Genomic DNA, 15,736 nt, shown 5'->3' on the forward strand with positions numbered 1-15,736 from the left:
GGCAGGGATATCAGAATTAAAAGCTGGTTGGTTTAAGTGTGCATTTATTAAGAGGAAGTAATAGGGAACATAATAATTATTTAATTATTTCCCCAGGAAATGCTCATTACCAGTTATCAAAATGTAGATAGCTCACAGAGAAGCACAGCTGGGTACTGATTTAAAGCGTAGAACTTCAATCTGAAAGCAATTGTGATTGTCACTGTGAAGTTTGCAGGCAAAACCAAATCCTACAACTACATTGGATTGGTTGGTGGTGCCGACACTGGTGCAAATATTTTTAAGGCCAAGTAGTAATAGGTCTGTGAATGGAAAGCCCATCTTAACTTTCAAAGAAAGGGATGATGGAATCATCTCTAGAGAAGATGTGGATAAAAAAAAAAAACAACTACCCACACCACAACAACTTGGTAGTACAGACAGAAGGAAGCAGTGGGTAGCATCTACAAGTTCATGTGGTGCTAGGCTTTGTTTAAGAAAACTGACTTTTGATGTGCTTATGTGGCACAATTGGCTTGTACAAAATGTGCCTTTGGTGTTGTAAAATAACTTTAAATAACGCTTAGTAATAAGTAATTTTGTGTTGATTTTGTCTAGCTTTTATGTAGCATTACAGTCTCTGAGATCAAAATATACTGTTTTACTTTCATAATCAGTTGCACAATTTACCCCAAGGTATTCTCTCCAAAGGCACAACTTACTGTGCATCGGGGGCACTGCACCTACTGTAGCAGTGCTGTAGTAGCTGTATCTCTGCTGCCTTCTGGTGGACAAACATGTGTATTAAAGGAGGCTGTTGTGTTAGGGTCGGTTTCTTCTTCGCTGGTGTCTCCTGCAATCTCTCATTTAATATCTCTGACTTTCTGGCACTACCAAAGGGTCAAAGGTGGAGGCTCACCACATCGAGCTGAACACAAAGCAGCCTGCAGGGGCAGTTCTAAGATCCGACCTATAGGGGGGCTCGGCCCCAGTCATAATGCCATAGTTATTATTAATGAAATATGCTGCCTGCAAATGTAGTTCACTGTTTTCACCTTTGCGAACCTTGTTTCAATATCTACATGTCACAGTATCCCCAAAAAGCAACTTAATTAATTGGATTCAGAATCAAAAATCTCAGATTTGAATTTAAAACACCAGATTTAAGATGGACCTTGTAGTTATCAAACCCGAGGAAAAGCTCAGTCATGTTGATCAGAACTTTCCAAAGAAAGTTAAAGAAGAATTTGCAGCAAAGCAGATCAGAGGAGAAATGTGCATGGCATGGTTTCACAACCACATCGTCATCAATGACAGCAGCATTATTATTATTTATTATTCAGTACAGACAGTAGAAAATCACCCCACCACTCCACACACCTGGACAAGAAGCAAACAGGTAAGAGAGCTGCTTTACAAACAAACCATTGCTTCACTGACTCCTGAGCAGCATGGACTGCAGTACCCCCAGAGCCCCCAGTACCAGTCTGTACATCAGTGTGGATGCAGCAGTCCTGCTCAAGCTTGATTAAAATATTACCGTTCATATCAATGAACATGTTTTTTATTGGAGCACCCACAGAGCATCCATGAAACTGTGATTTTACCTCTTCTTACTCTTTACGATCGCTCCCTTCTCCTTGTGCCATTGCTCTGACAGTCAAAAACACGCTGACTTCAACCAGAAATTAACAAAAACAGAACGTGACTATTATTATTATCAGAGCAGCTTAGGAATGCATGTTGATGCCAGAATCATCAAGCTCATCAATCAAGCTGGGGTTTCTGTGTTTGCGTAATACTGAATACTTAACTTTGACTACAAGGATTCACTATACTCTCGGTCACTGTTCTCTAAAAAAGTGTTTGGCTCAAAAAGAAGTTTGAGAGCAAACGTTTAATAACAAACATAGAAGCAGTGCTCGTTGTGAACGACGTAAGATGAGATGCCTGATGAGCCAGTATTGAGGGGCAAGGTCTTATTTATTGCTGTGGAAAAGTGAAGTCATCATAATGAATGTCATAGTGAATGTGCTTACTCCATGTATTTTCTGCCTCAAGTATTCAGAGTCACAGCATCCGTAGCCCTCATCATAGTTAAATCATTCCCACAGTTAAAAATGTCACAGTGTCTAGTCTCCTGTATATATTCCCTGCCCATGCACCTGTGTTATAGTTATCCACCTGTTTTCACTGTTACATATATATATACAGTAGCTTGCATCACCTCCCCCAACACTGTATCTAGAGATCATGTGTGTAAAATGTGAACATTGGCATCCTCGAAACAGTGATCTTTGTCCTTTAAATGCAGATGGACTGCTGAGTCTTGTCCCGTGGAGGTGGCTCTTCAATGTTGTGCCATGCGCTTGTGAAGTGGCTGTTTGGTCTCTCCAATGTAGAGGTCTGGGCATTCCTTGTTACACTGTACAGCATACACTACATTATTAAATTTGTGTTTAGGAGTTTTGTCTTTTGGATGAACCAGTTTTTGTCTGAGTGTGTTGCTGGGTCTGAAATACACTGGGATGTCGTGCTTGGAGAAAACTCTCCTGAGTTTCTCTTCAAGCAACTTAAAGAAGTCCAGAAGCTTTTCTTTCCAAGCTCCTTAAACTACGATGACCTGGATGACTGGGAACCTTCACAGACATACTTTGAGCTCCCTCAGCGCATCCAGGCTAACTTGATTAGCTGCTTAACAGTTCTCGGGCGTCCCGTGTAGGAGTATGTCGCCGAACGCAGTTTTTCCGGTATCATTTTGTATCGTGCTGAGTTCAAAAGAAGTGTACTTATAGTTACACTGTGGAACAGCAATCGGGTCAGGCAAGCTGTTCCAGCGGTTCCTGGTTTTAGCGGACGTAATCCCTACGTCACCAACGATTCAGCCAGCCTCTACTAAAGCTCATAAACATTTTCTTTCATGTAGCTTCATGAGGGGGCGTGTCGAACGCTCCCAGTCTCTAGACCACTGGTCCCTTTATGGGATCTGTCAGTCGTTTTAGACGCCCTCTCCCACCACCCATTTGAGCCTATCGGGGCAGTGGGGTTGAAGTTTCTCTCTCTTAAAACCGCTCTGCTGTTGGCTCTAACCACAGCCAAACTAGTTAGTGAATTACAGGCTCTGTCTATCCACCCCTCTTGTCTACAGCTGGCCCCGGGACTCACTAAAGCACATCTGAGGCCTAACCCAGCCTTTGCCCCTAAGGTGTTGGAAACATCATACAGGTGCTCTACAGTAGAGCTTCTGGCTTTTCACCCCCCTCCATTCTCCTCAGAGACGGAGCAGAGGCTGAACACTTTGTGCCTTGGGGAGTTGTGTTGACAGAACAGCTCGATTCAGGAAGTCGGTTTGTTTCCTGGGCCTCCCCTCACAAGGGCAGGCCCTTATCATGCCAGAGGCTAGCTCATTGGATTGTAGAGGCCATAGCTCTGGCTTATAGCTGTAAGGGCTCGCAGGCCCCCCCGGGACTCCAAGCTCACTTTGCTAGGGGTGTGGCCACATCCTGGGCTTTGTTCAGAGGTGTATCAGTCCAGGACATTTGTGTCTGGGCTATGCCACACACGTTTGTCTGGTTTTATCGGCTGGATGTTGCACAGTCATCCCTGGCTCAGGCAGTACTGGATTCATATCTCCCATAGTGAAACCGAGTGAAGTTAGAAAAAGAACGTTGGGTTACTTAACGTAATCCCTGGTTCTTTGATAACAGAGTGAGGTGTTTCACCAACATTTCCCTCCTTGCTTAGACATAGAAAGAAACCTGCTTTGAATGAGTTAGAAGGGGCTAATTGCCGTGTTAGAATGAGGGGGCGGAGCCCTGAGCACTGCTCGACAGGTCTGTCATAGACAGATGTGGTGTCATTGGAGCTTCTGTCGTTGGTCAAGCTGAGGCGATTCCCATAGTGAAACACCTTACTGTGTTATCAGAGAACCAGGGATTACGTTAAGTAACCCAACATTATTTGATGATGACAACCACTGCTCTGCAGCATAATTTTTACAAGTATACCTGTCATGACAGATTAGACAATGAACTAGGAGTCTAAATATATCTACATCTAATTATATGTGAACTAAACACCCTAAATGTTTATTAATTGTTGAACTTATGCATGAAAAATTCTATAAAAATTAAATTTTATTTTTTATTGGAAGAAAAAACGGACAAATAATGTAAAATTTCAGCAAAGAAGAGCCACCAGTAGATCCTTGATTCAAGATGGATGAAAGTTCATGGCAGTACAGGAGGTGAATTCCATCTTTATTGTCCACGGAGCTCCACAAAGATCTCATGTTCTCTGATCTCATAAAGTAAGGTTCTTCATTAAGCTATGATGAAGCTGACTCAGAGGAGAGCGCCCTCTATTTTTTAACCCTGCAAGGTTGATGTTGATCAGCCTCTGCAATCAGAATTTGTCAATTCCTGACGTATAGGAGGATAATGAAATGATCATCCTAACTGAAACACATCAGGAACTATTTGTTTTTCCAGAAAACTAATTTAGCTTTTAACACAGGGTTAGGGAGCTGGAGTAGGGGTGGGGTCATTACCGATGACTTACAGGGTAATAAGCTGTGCTTCAGGATTCGATAGGAAGGTGCGGGACACTACAGATGTCAGTAGGGGGCGTGGTTTGACCAGTTAACTGAGGCAGGTGAAGCTGAAGATGTGGATAGGAGCATGCTGACCTCAGGGAGCATTCAGACAGGTTTTGAAATGATTACATATAAAAAAGTTTTTAAAGGAATCAGAGGCAAAGGGATAAAAGGTGTCCCAGTCATCTTGTACACATCAGACTGAATTTTACAGTTAAAACGATGCCGCAGGTTCAAGGGCTTCAGCTGAGGGAGGTGACTCTGAAGCTCTGCACCAGGGTTGCCTCCTTTAGAAGAGGACACACTTCCCGTCCTTTTTTTATGAAACGACAGGAAGGTAATTACATCCCATGGTGCATAGCAACCACTGTCAAACTGTTTATCGGAACCAGGTATGTCTTTGACCTCTGTGTGTAGGAACTGATTTAAATTTGAAACCAGTCGAAATTGTTTTTTATTCATCAAGCCTTCAAATTTCTGAATATGACTAACACACAGGTTCCCAAATTAGAGTGACAGCATCTGCATATTGTGTGCCAATGTCTTCTGTTTTTTATGTGGCGTATACAAAAGGCAGGTCCTCTTCTTTGGCCTTTAGAGGTCTCCACAGCAGAACATCTGCCTCCATCACCCAGTTCCTAACCTCCTCCTCTATCACACCAGTCCTTTCCGTGACCTCTTTCAGGCCTTTTACATTCTCCTCATAAATGAGGAGAATTTTTTTCTGAATTAAAAGAATCAAACTTTTAAAACAAACAAACAGAAGGAAATAAACTCAGTGAAGGCTCAGGACTGCAGAGCTCCTCAAACATCATTCCAAGAACAGAAAGCAGAGACAGAAAAATGTCTTCTTTGGTTCATTTTTATTTCTTCAGGGCAACAATAACAACAGCAGATTTACCCACATGGATGAAATGCACTATAACTAATGGCTGTGACGTTACTGTCATAAACCCAATTGCATGAATCATATGAAGACCAAAGAGACACATCATCTGTGAAAACGTCTCAGAAAAGGTCAAAGTTAATTCTGATTCTCTACTGGATATAAAAATAACATTAAAACTTTGTTATTCAACAACAAAGGTCATAGATTTTTGACTTGGAATTGTAAATATATCATCGCAGCATTGTTGCTTACAGCAAACCTTCTAGTCAAATGTGTTTTCAGACATAAAGCAATGAATCAGCTGTTTGGGCAACTGTGAGCGACACCTCAGACTTTTGAATACATCTAAAACTGAAAACTCACAACGTTGTGTGGGAAACACAACATCATCTGTTCCAGTTTTTATCATGGTGATGTCCTTCTGATGACCTACGAAGGCTGCGAGTGTCATGTGTTTCAGCACGTCTCACAGGTACTTGAGACTTGAATGTATAATTCTGGAAAAATGACTAACAGCAACACAAGCAGTTTACTTTCACAGGAAATACAAAATTTTACCTTCAGAGTTAGTGCTGCTGACTTCCTCTGATTCAGCCTCATCCTTTATGACCTGACTGTGAATAAAACATAAAATACGGCCCTAAAGGTTAAGGCGCGGCACACAATGGCCACGATTTGACTCCTGGTAGCAGCAATTTGGTATTAGTTTACTCATTTCATGTTTGACATGCATGAACCTATACATGAAACCACCATGTATCATTAAGGGCAGTGGCAGCATCCTTTGTCACACATTTGTACAACACATTTCAGAAAAAGCTGTAACTCCAGAGTGCAGTGTTTACCGCATTGTTTAAAGCCCACATTTTTTATTAAAACGGCCAAAGAACTGATCAGGTGTCAAAACTGAGATCGCTTTGTGAAAACATCATTTTGAATAACCATACTCGTCAGTTATTTGGGAACAAAGGAGACTGGCTGCTTCAGCTTTAAAGCACAAAATCTTTTGCAGTGCTTTTGGTGTCATGAAGCTCCAGATGTTAAAGTGGACGATAGCTCGGACTGTACTCAGGTGAGTTATGTAACCATGCAGCTGGAATGTGAGCTCAGGGCGGTCATCATCTGCTGAAATATGAAAAAGCTTCCCTGCATCCATCCATCCTCTGCTTATAAGCAAGGGCATAGGGGGGGAAATGTAAACCCCACACAGAAAGGCCCGAGCTAGGTGATGGATTTGAATTCTGGGCCTTGTTGGTGTGACGCAACAGTGCTAACCATGACGCCATGGTGCTGCCTGTTTTTTTTTTATAAATGTTGGAGCAGTGCAGTTTTATGCCTAGAATGGTGCACTGGTTTTCTTCTGCTGCTATTATTGCTGTGCAGCATATCTATCTCCTAACATTCTTTACTAATAATAATTAGTATAAACAAATTTCTCTTACAGGTACATATGACGAGATGGCAAGTAAATGCACCAAAATTTCCTTCTCATGTGCACTGGTGGGCATTCTGAATGACAATAAAATGGCTATTCTATTCTATTCTATTCTATTCTATTCTATTCTATTCTATTCTATTTGTACTGTTTTCAGGATTTAACTGATGGGCTGCTGATTTTTTTTCACAGTGATCAGACTTCTTTGGAGAATGGTAAAAGTTAAAAATGCAATTAAAGACCAAAAGGTACCAGTTCATGGTTTTGTAATTTACTTCAAGTATAAAAAATAACTCCTATTATCATATAAAAAACATCACAAAGAGTTCATTTATAAACCTATAAACCCACCAAGGTAAAACCTATTCAAACTCACGTATCTGAAGGCAGAAGACCTTGTTGGTCCATAAATCTGAGAGCTCTAAGGACTCAGCAGGTAAAGTTTAGCCACTGTTCCAAACTTGTTTCGATCAAACAATCAAGTTTTTGTTCTTGTCTCTGGGATGAAGCTAAACGTGTCAGATCCACTTGATTCACTCTGCATCCTGGAGAATGAAGTGATTTCTATCCCGAGTCAAAAGCATCTTTGGAACAGCTCATCCCTTCTGCTGTCCATGACTCCACAGGCCGGAGGCTAGCTGGTCACGAGGACTTGGACCTGCTGTGATGGCAGTTCCTCCTCTGCAGCAGCAGTCGGGACGTTGATGTTTGGGTCGTCGTCGACCTGGTAACACTTTCCCAGGTTCTTAATAATGTTAAAATTGGACCGGGCCGTTTCTGCCAGGCTGTTTTCCAGAAACCAACCATCTGATTCCGACTCTGGATCACCCAGCCGGAGAACGTTCTCCATGGCCGTCTGCAGATAACGGACACCTGTCAGAACCAGCAGCTGGTGATAAAAGGAAATACAGTATGTTTAATCAAGTTTAGACTTCAGTCACAGTGGAGACCACAGTGTGACCAGAAGTATTGTGACTGTGTGCCCCCACCTTGTGATCTCCCTGCCTTTAACATGGTTGCTTTTAAGACACTGAAACTGCTCAGTGATAAATCTGCAACAAGAGTGTTAGTCTGCTACGGGGTTCTTGATTGGATGGGGTCAAGCTGACACTTTTGGTCCCAACTGTTTGGAATAATCCGGTGATTAAGGGTGGTAAAATGGTGTGCACATCAGACTGGTATTACTGTATGAAGCTAGGGTCAGACCACATGCTCTCACCCACAGACTGAGCCGAATGTAAATGTGACAAATTTATGATTTATAAACATATAAACACGCAGGAGGAGTCAGTTCATTTTATTAACCATGAGCAGTGTTAATCTATGACTCCAAAATAAGGGTATGAGAAACGCAGTCAGTGCAAGCTCGGGATTTACATCTGTTTTTCTCCAAAAACAATGAGATGAGGCTGAAGGAGGAGCAATATGCTCATGATATCAGGGAGAACTCTACTGATAGAAGCTGCTGGGACTGTGCAAGGTCCTGAGATCTAAGTCTAAGGTGAAGCTCAGGATTTATCCAAAAGAGCTGCACGATCACTAAATGAAAGTTGTGTGGAACAGCTGACCTGTGAGGTGAACATTATTTGCTGTCAGATCCTAAGGCATCCCTGAGTTCATCAAAGTACTCTTGTTGCTCACATCGTTTTTTCTGCAGTGATGGAAACTGAATTGGAGTTCTGTACCCAGGCTGTTGTCTCACATCTACAGTTAGAAAAGTGCCATGAGGGTGTCTCTGAAAAAACGCTACAGGAATCGTTTGGTAGCTTTGCAGCTGATGCTCGAGCTGCTGTGATAGGCCAATAGAGAGGAAAAGACACACTCAACCCTAACCCTGTGGTCCATGATGCTGTACAACACATTACAGAGCTGAATCATTTTCATTTATATTTATTAACCCCTTCAACTCTGAGTCGGCTGTTGAGCTCAGTGAATGGAATAAGACATCTCCTTCCCCGTACAGAGGTTCACAGATGTTTGGGAAAAAGGGAGGTGACACGCTGCAGCAAGGCAGAAAAACTCTTTGGACTCCACTGAGTGCAACATATATTCATTCTTTCTTTAAACTCAACAGCATTTTGTGCTGTTGAATATTGACACGATTTCATATTAATTACTGAAGTTTTCGGATAGCTCACTGATGTAGCACACATTAATATAACCAACCTAAGATATTGTAGCATTCAGGCATTATTCTAACACACTGACACGGTTCATTTATTAGCTGCATTTTGACAGAAATATGTTATACAATAGTGCCTATCGAGAACAATAAAAAAAACATGAACGCACTCTTTCTGTCCTCGTTCCTCTGATTTTCTATTATGAGGCTACTACAACGATGGAAGTGTTTAATCTGTGGTGCTGCTCCACTTCCTCTCTTTCATTGTTGGACTCTGCCAGAGCAGCTATGCATGAGCCAGAGTACAAAATAATCCATCTTCATCTGATACAAGGCCTTCTGTCATCTTCCGAAACAAGCTGATTTACATTCTGTTACTTTAATAGGCCCTGGATTAGATTAGATTCTATTTGATTTGCATGTTTACCTCAATATTTGAAAATGTAGCCACATTTAGTGAACATGTGAGATTAGATCATGGCATATATCACAGAAAGTGAGTCTCCTTTAAAACCACAGAGGTCCATGATGATGGCTTTGCAGATCTTATTGAGGTTTAAAAAAATCTCTTTTTATGGAGCTGATTTGAAAACCTCTGTGCTTTCACTTCTGTTCTGTATGAACCGACGGTTCTAGTTTCAGCACAATCACCAGTACCTCAAAAAGCCAGATGAGCAGCACGGTGAGGCCGATTGACTGCATGATGCCGGTGTAGTGGTCCAGCAGGGCCTGTCGGCAGCCCCGCCTCCACAGGTTCAGCTGCCGGCTTTGCTCGTCTTGGGTTGAGCTGGTGCTGAGATGGTGCTGGATGCAGGGCCAAGGGGAGAAGGTGCTGCAGCAGCTGAAGGGAACACCGTCCATCAGGTACTTCCCCTCCACATTACTCCTCATACGACTGCAAGGGAGGAACAGGAACCGTTGCTACTGCATGCAGAGCAGTTAGTCAGTCAATCGTTTCACTAGCTGGGCCCACGTCCTCATTTTAGGTTTGGCAGTGCTTTTTAGTAGATAAAGGCAAATGGCTTAATCAAGAATTGAGCTACGGTTTGGGGAAGGCCTTGATTGAGCCTGTCGGTGGCCTGGCAGATCACCATTTACTAATGAGAAGTGAAGAGGTGAAAGAATTGGAAAAAAGGGAGGGAGGGTGGGGAATGAAAATGAGAATGAACAGCTTGTAGAACCGGGGAGTCATATATAGATAAGACCTGGAAGGGGTGTGTTTCGAGGCGTGGTCCTGCTCCTGAAATTCAGATAAATTATCTGCAATAATGGGAAATCTTCAGGATTAATCATCAAACCATTTAACAAAAGATTGTTTAAAACTTTAATACAAATCTAATGGTTTTAGAAGGATTAATCTTTATCATTTTTTTCTGGTAGAGATAAATAGATTCATTAATAATGAAAAATAATTAAATTCAATACATGTTGCAGCTGTTTCTAAGTGATGTTTGTATGCTGTTTGTGGAGTCATGATCTTCCAAGGGACCTCAGGATCAAGTGTAAAGAAACTAAAGCTGCAGAAACAGTTATCACACGTTTTTATCAGAATGATTGATAAAGTTTCTGTCATTGCTAATTAAACATAAGTTATCTGAAGTTATTTGACTGGACCCTATTGGTTAATCCTAATTAATCTATGACATCTGACCTCTGTAGCATCCAGGCTTAACTGCATTAGACCAGTGGCCTAAATCTTTCAGGGGTCAGTCTGCTTACTGTCTGTTGGAAGAGAAACACCCACATTTCCATATAGGTGTTCTATAAACAGGCCTTCAGATAGAAATAATAAAGTCAGGGGAAACAGTGTGAACTGAGTGTGATCAACTCACACTGCTGGTAAATAAAAGACTAACTAAACAGACACACAATCAGTCGATGCAGCATCTAATGAAATTCTATTTTAAAGTTGCAGTCGGTCATTTTTAGAAGTTTTTAATACAAAAAAAGTCTTCATAAATACACACTGCGTAATTCCATCTTCCAACAAGCTGATGCATTCTCATGAACTCTTCAACCCTCTGACTCCTCTGACTCATCAACTCTTATCAGACTCTCTTCCAGAGTAAATGGATCTAGACACCGCCGTGTTGCCCTGCCATCTTAAAGGCAGTGGCTAAGTATGACATGGCCGTCCCACCTGCATGATGCCGGTGGAACAGACCAGCCACATAGTACCACAGTTACATTTAATTTAAAGATCACAAACAAATAAATGTCTTTTTCCTCTTCCCTGATCTCCACCTCATCCCTCTTCCTCCTCACCACAAGCCTTATCTTGTTAATTGAAGCCAGGGCTCTAACACATAAAAATGTGCATGAACGCACTTATTTATTTCTAAAATTGTCAACCGGCTAAACAACAACAACAACAACAGCCGGTTATAAACCAACATTAAAACAAATGTTAAGTTTGAGTGTCCCAAAAATCGAACAGTTTGATTATATACTCATATGGCAGTTTATTTGCTAAGTCTCCGAGGCTGACAACATTAGATCAGCTTTGAAGAAAGTTTCCCAAACACCAGCTAACAGAGGGTAACAGCAGCATTTACCGACAGAAATGTTCAGCAGATATTCAACAACTCACCTCAGTTCAGTCTGCTATCTACTGACATCTAGACTAATATTTCACATATTTTGAACTCTTAATGTACTATCTGATGTAATTTCAAAGACTTTCTACAGTGAAAGGGTTTGTGGAAAGTGTTATGCTCTCCTAACATTAAAAGTCATGTGTCTGTGTACATTAAACCCTGCTCTGCTGGATAAATCGTGTCGGAACCTGAGTCCAGCACTTCAGCAAACACAAATAACTGCTACACAGCAAAATGTAAACACTGTCACTGTGAACTCTAGATTCATCCACCTGCAACACTCTATGAGGTCCTTCCAAGTTCAACATCTAAATTATTATTCTTGTTTGACAACTGGAGGTTTCATGTAACCACAAACAACCAGTCGATGGAGGTTATCTGAGCACAGTTAACAACGTACTCTGTATATGTTATGTTTTGCACTAATACTGGGGGGTTTTTCTGACAGACTCCTTTAGGCGGGGTGTAGTTTCTAACCTGGTGCACTTTGGTCTGATAGACTCTACTGAAGGACACCATACCTGCTGCCATGTGCATCATTCACAGTAATCAACAAACCCAAAAAGACTCAGCATGTCCTGCTCAACTTACTCTACCACAGCACTGCTGCTCATGTCCAGGTAGCGGCTGCTGATCCACTGGATCTGGAACCAGTCTCGGTATCCTGTGTTCCCACAGCACTGGAACTGGATCTGCAGTAGGTCCACAGTTCTCTTCAGGTTGCAGCGGCCCGGAGTGTCTGTGTCTTTGTAGTATCGCATGGCATTCCTCAGGCCCATAAACAGGGATTCCTCCATTTGGCTGCGAATGCCATAGCACATGAGTGCCCCTGCTAGGATGCAAGAGGTGAAGAAGAAGGTGCATATGATGTACGGCATCATCACCAGCTTCCAGCGCAGGAACTTGTTGGTGTCGGCGCAGTCCAGGCAGATCTTGCCACCGAAAAAGTTGATGCAGCAGGCTGCTAGTCCTGTGGTGATCAGCATATGTGGCACATAGAGGATTCCCTGCTCCGACATCACTTCTTGCCATTTTTGAATCTCTACTCTGAGGAACAAGCCAAGGCCAAAGAGGATAGTTCCTGTCACTACAGAAATCCAATTAAGCAGACAGAGAACCTCAGCTAGCTTCTCTCTCTCCACCTTGGTAAATGTCACCTTCCCAACTGCCATGACCGTTCTCAGGTTTCTGAGTGACTCACGGCCAAGAAGCTGCTAACATGGCCAAAAGGTGGCCATTCTCAGTGTGCATGAACACTTTTGACCACAAGGTGCTGCATAACAATCTCCTGTCAGGCTGTCAGAGCTAAAGAGTTCATGTTCTACATAACAACATGACAGCATATTGTTTGTGCGTATGCCTTTTTGTTGCAATACTGAAACTTGTTTACAAATTAATATAATTTTAAGCCACCAAATTCATCATTCTCACTTTATTTGCTCACAGCTGAAGCTTCTAAAGCCCCACCGACTGAAATATTTAAGGTTGCACTTTTCATAAATATCAATCATGTCAGTGCTTTAGATGTGTGTTTTGTAAATCAAACGTGAGCATGAATATGTAAAGACGAAGGCACAGAGCAATCAGGCTTTTTAGAAGCTGGCTGTGTGCACTCTGACTGGTTTCAAATCAGGCCTTCATTTCATCTCTTTGAAATAAGAAAAACTTCCCTTGGGACAAACAGTTCTGAGAACAAGACTAAACTATGGTGTTTGAATCTTGCTGTCATGAACCATCAGGCAGATGGTCTATGGTGGCTCAATCGTGAAGTCCACACAGGTGCGAGAGGTTCAGAGGTCAGAGGTCAGGCTTCAGTGTGGACTTTTCTTTAAATGAAAGGTGCAGGATGGAGCAGGAAGGAGGCTGCTGCCCGCTGAGTGTCATAAGCAGCTTACAGAGATATTTTAGGCACTCCTGACTGCAGACCACAACTTGACATGACCAGCATTAGAGCACTGCGGGGAAGAAAGAATGTCAGTTTATCAAAACTGGTACAAATACTAAGAACCACCATCATCAGAATCCCAGCTGTGTGATTTCCAGAGGAGTGGGAATCATATAGACACACCCATTAGTGTTGACTCAGATGAAATAACTCTGACTTAGGTCTAACTGATGCTTTTACACTGCACAAACAAAGACGGACGTAAACATCTACTAATCCAAATGTTCTTTCTTTTGTCTGCCGAGGTCCATGAATGCTTTCCAAAGCATAAGACTATACATTTCTACGATATGCACGAACTGAAGGCATTTTTTTCCTTTTCATTATTTTAGATCAGAAGAAAGTGCAAAGATGAGACGAGCTGAGGTTGCTAGCTGTCAGGCAGCACATATACACTTATCCAATCAGCCAATACTATGCCTGCAATACAACACATGACAAAATCTTTACCTTGGGTAGTGAAATCTAACACCTGCTGCTGGTCCGTTGTCGTGCTGATCTCCCACTATCCCGGAGCAAGGTGAGCTCTGGCACAAAGCAAATATTGAAGCTGAGAAGAGCAGTTTTGAAGTGCCTGTTAACTCACCATCCTGTACTTCTAATCCCCTTACAGATAATCAGCTGTAATAAGCTGACACAATCTCCAACCCTCGACTCACCAGCTAGGCCTTCAGCAGAAAGACACATCCACTCTTTAAATCATGCTGATCTGAACATATTGCAAGAGTGTATTAGGAGGCAGGGGGAGAGCAGATGATGGAGTAGAGGTGAGGAGGATGGGGTCAGTTAAGCTCCTGTGGAAAAGGTAGGAGAAGGGAGTGTATACGGTGGTGACATATTTCCTAATAAGTAAGTGGTTTAACCGTATTTGCTGATATTATTTAATTCAACATGTTTTACACATAATCACCTGTTATTTGTGAGGGATGGACACGTTTGGGGATAGTCAGCATGACGTGTTGCTTCAGGTTGTTTTCATTCAGAAAGTTTAAAGCTTTTCAGTTTCTTTGTACAAGTGGTTGTATTCCTCTAATATCCAATCTTTTTCTGTGAAACTCCACAACAGCATGGAATTAGGAAATTCAAGGACTCCGTGCTGTGCAACTTGTAGACTTTCCTAATAGAAATTTGTGACATGAACATAACTGTCAATATCAGTTTTCAATCATCCTATTTTGTTTTATTTTAACTGCAACCAAACAGAAGACAGCATTCACTGTAGCAAGCACAACAATCAGCATCCTCATGTACAGACATGTGCAGACATACGCTCCAAAGCATAATCCCCAGAGTTTCTCCTTTAGTCAGCGATCTGACTAAAGGAGAAACTGACTATGAAAACATGCAAAGCACCTAAATAAACACATGAACTCAGATTCACATCACTGCATCTCAGTTTATTGACGTATTGCAAAGCATACATGATATGAAGATTGCCTGTTACATTAACTCCAGGTAAAAGATGCTGAAGAAATACATGCACAGTGAGAAAAAATAAGTTTATTCAAGGCTGATTAAAAGGAAACAAGCTGATCAAAGCCTTTACTACAGACTAACAAACAAAGCAATTAATGATGTAAGCACACACCATCAGTACCTTCAGTGAGAATCTGTAGAATCTAGAAAAGTCACTGGTTTAAACAAGCACAATAACATGAACACAAATGATGTTTTTGGCTTAAGTCATTCTGAAAACATGGTTAACTGTAAAAAGGAGAAAAATATTAACTTTTCCCAACCCAAAAATTACAGGTACCGTTAGGTTTCTTTGAATTAATAGATTCGAATAACCCACTAAGTAAGTAAGTAAAACTTTATTTTTATAGCACTTTTCACAGACAGATGTCACAAAGTGCTTCACAACAGAGGTAACAAAAACACAATACAATCATAAATACATCATAAACGCCCCAGTCTAATTAAAGGTACTACACCACAATATCATTGTAAAAACTACACCCTCATTACTATGATTTTTAAGGTTCATTCATAAAAACTTTCTCCAACACAAACTATTGAAGAACTGAGATTTCTGCCACACTGAAATAAAAAAGGCTGGAGAGTCTAGCATGAATAATTAAGAGGCTTTTAGAAATCTTTACTGTCTATGAATCCAGCTGTTAGCTATAGAAATGCACAGCAACTGACCAGTATAACCATAAATTATATCGACCC

General features: G+C 41.6%; 1 protein-coding gene across 1 annotated transcript; it reads right to left on the minus strand.

Annotated features, from left to right (window-relative positions):
* Positions 1–7,531: 7,531 nt before the first annotated feature.
* On the minus strand, positions 7,532–12,788 carry LOC116332478 (photoreceptor outer segment membrane glycoprotein 2-like). Its single transcript, XM_031755455.2, has 3 exons — positions 12,208–12,788; positions 9,677–9,914; positions 7,532–7,786 (listed from the first exon to the last, which is right to left on the minus strand). Exons 1-3 carry the CDS (start codon positions 12,786–12,788, stop codon positions 7,532–7,534), a joined length of 1,074 nt encoding a protein of 357 aa, XP_031611315.1.
* Positions 12,789–15,736: the final 2,948 nt, after the last annotated feature.

This window comes from Oreochromis aureus, linkage group 15 (genome assembly GCF_013358895.1).
Source record: "Oreochromis aureus strain Israel breed Guangdong linkage group 15, ZZ_aureus, whole genome shotgun sequence".
Classification (NCBI taxonomy): Eukaryota; Metazoa; Chordata; class Actinopteri; order Cichliformes; family Cichlidae; genus Oreochromis; species Oreochromis aureus.

What these genes read in the sequence shown, in the direction of transcription:
- LOC116332478 (XM_031755455.2), bottom strand. Translation starts at nt 12,788, where the DNA reads ATGGCAGTTGGGAAGGTGACATTTACCAAGGTGGAGAGAGAGAAGCTA. An exon ending in AGCAGCAGTGCTGTGGTAGA is followed by an intron (nt 9,915 to 12,207) that starts GTAAGTTGAGCA and finishes CCTCCCTTGCAG; the next exon opens with TCGTATGAGGAGTAATGTGG. An exon ending in TGCTCATCTGGCTTTTTGAG is followed by an intron (nt 7,787 to 9,676) that starts GTACTGGTGATT and finishes TTTTATCACCAG; the next exon opens with CTGCTGGTTCTGACAGGTGT.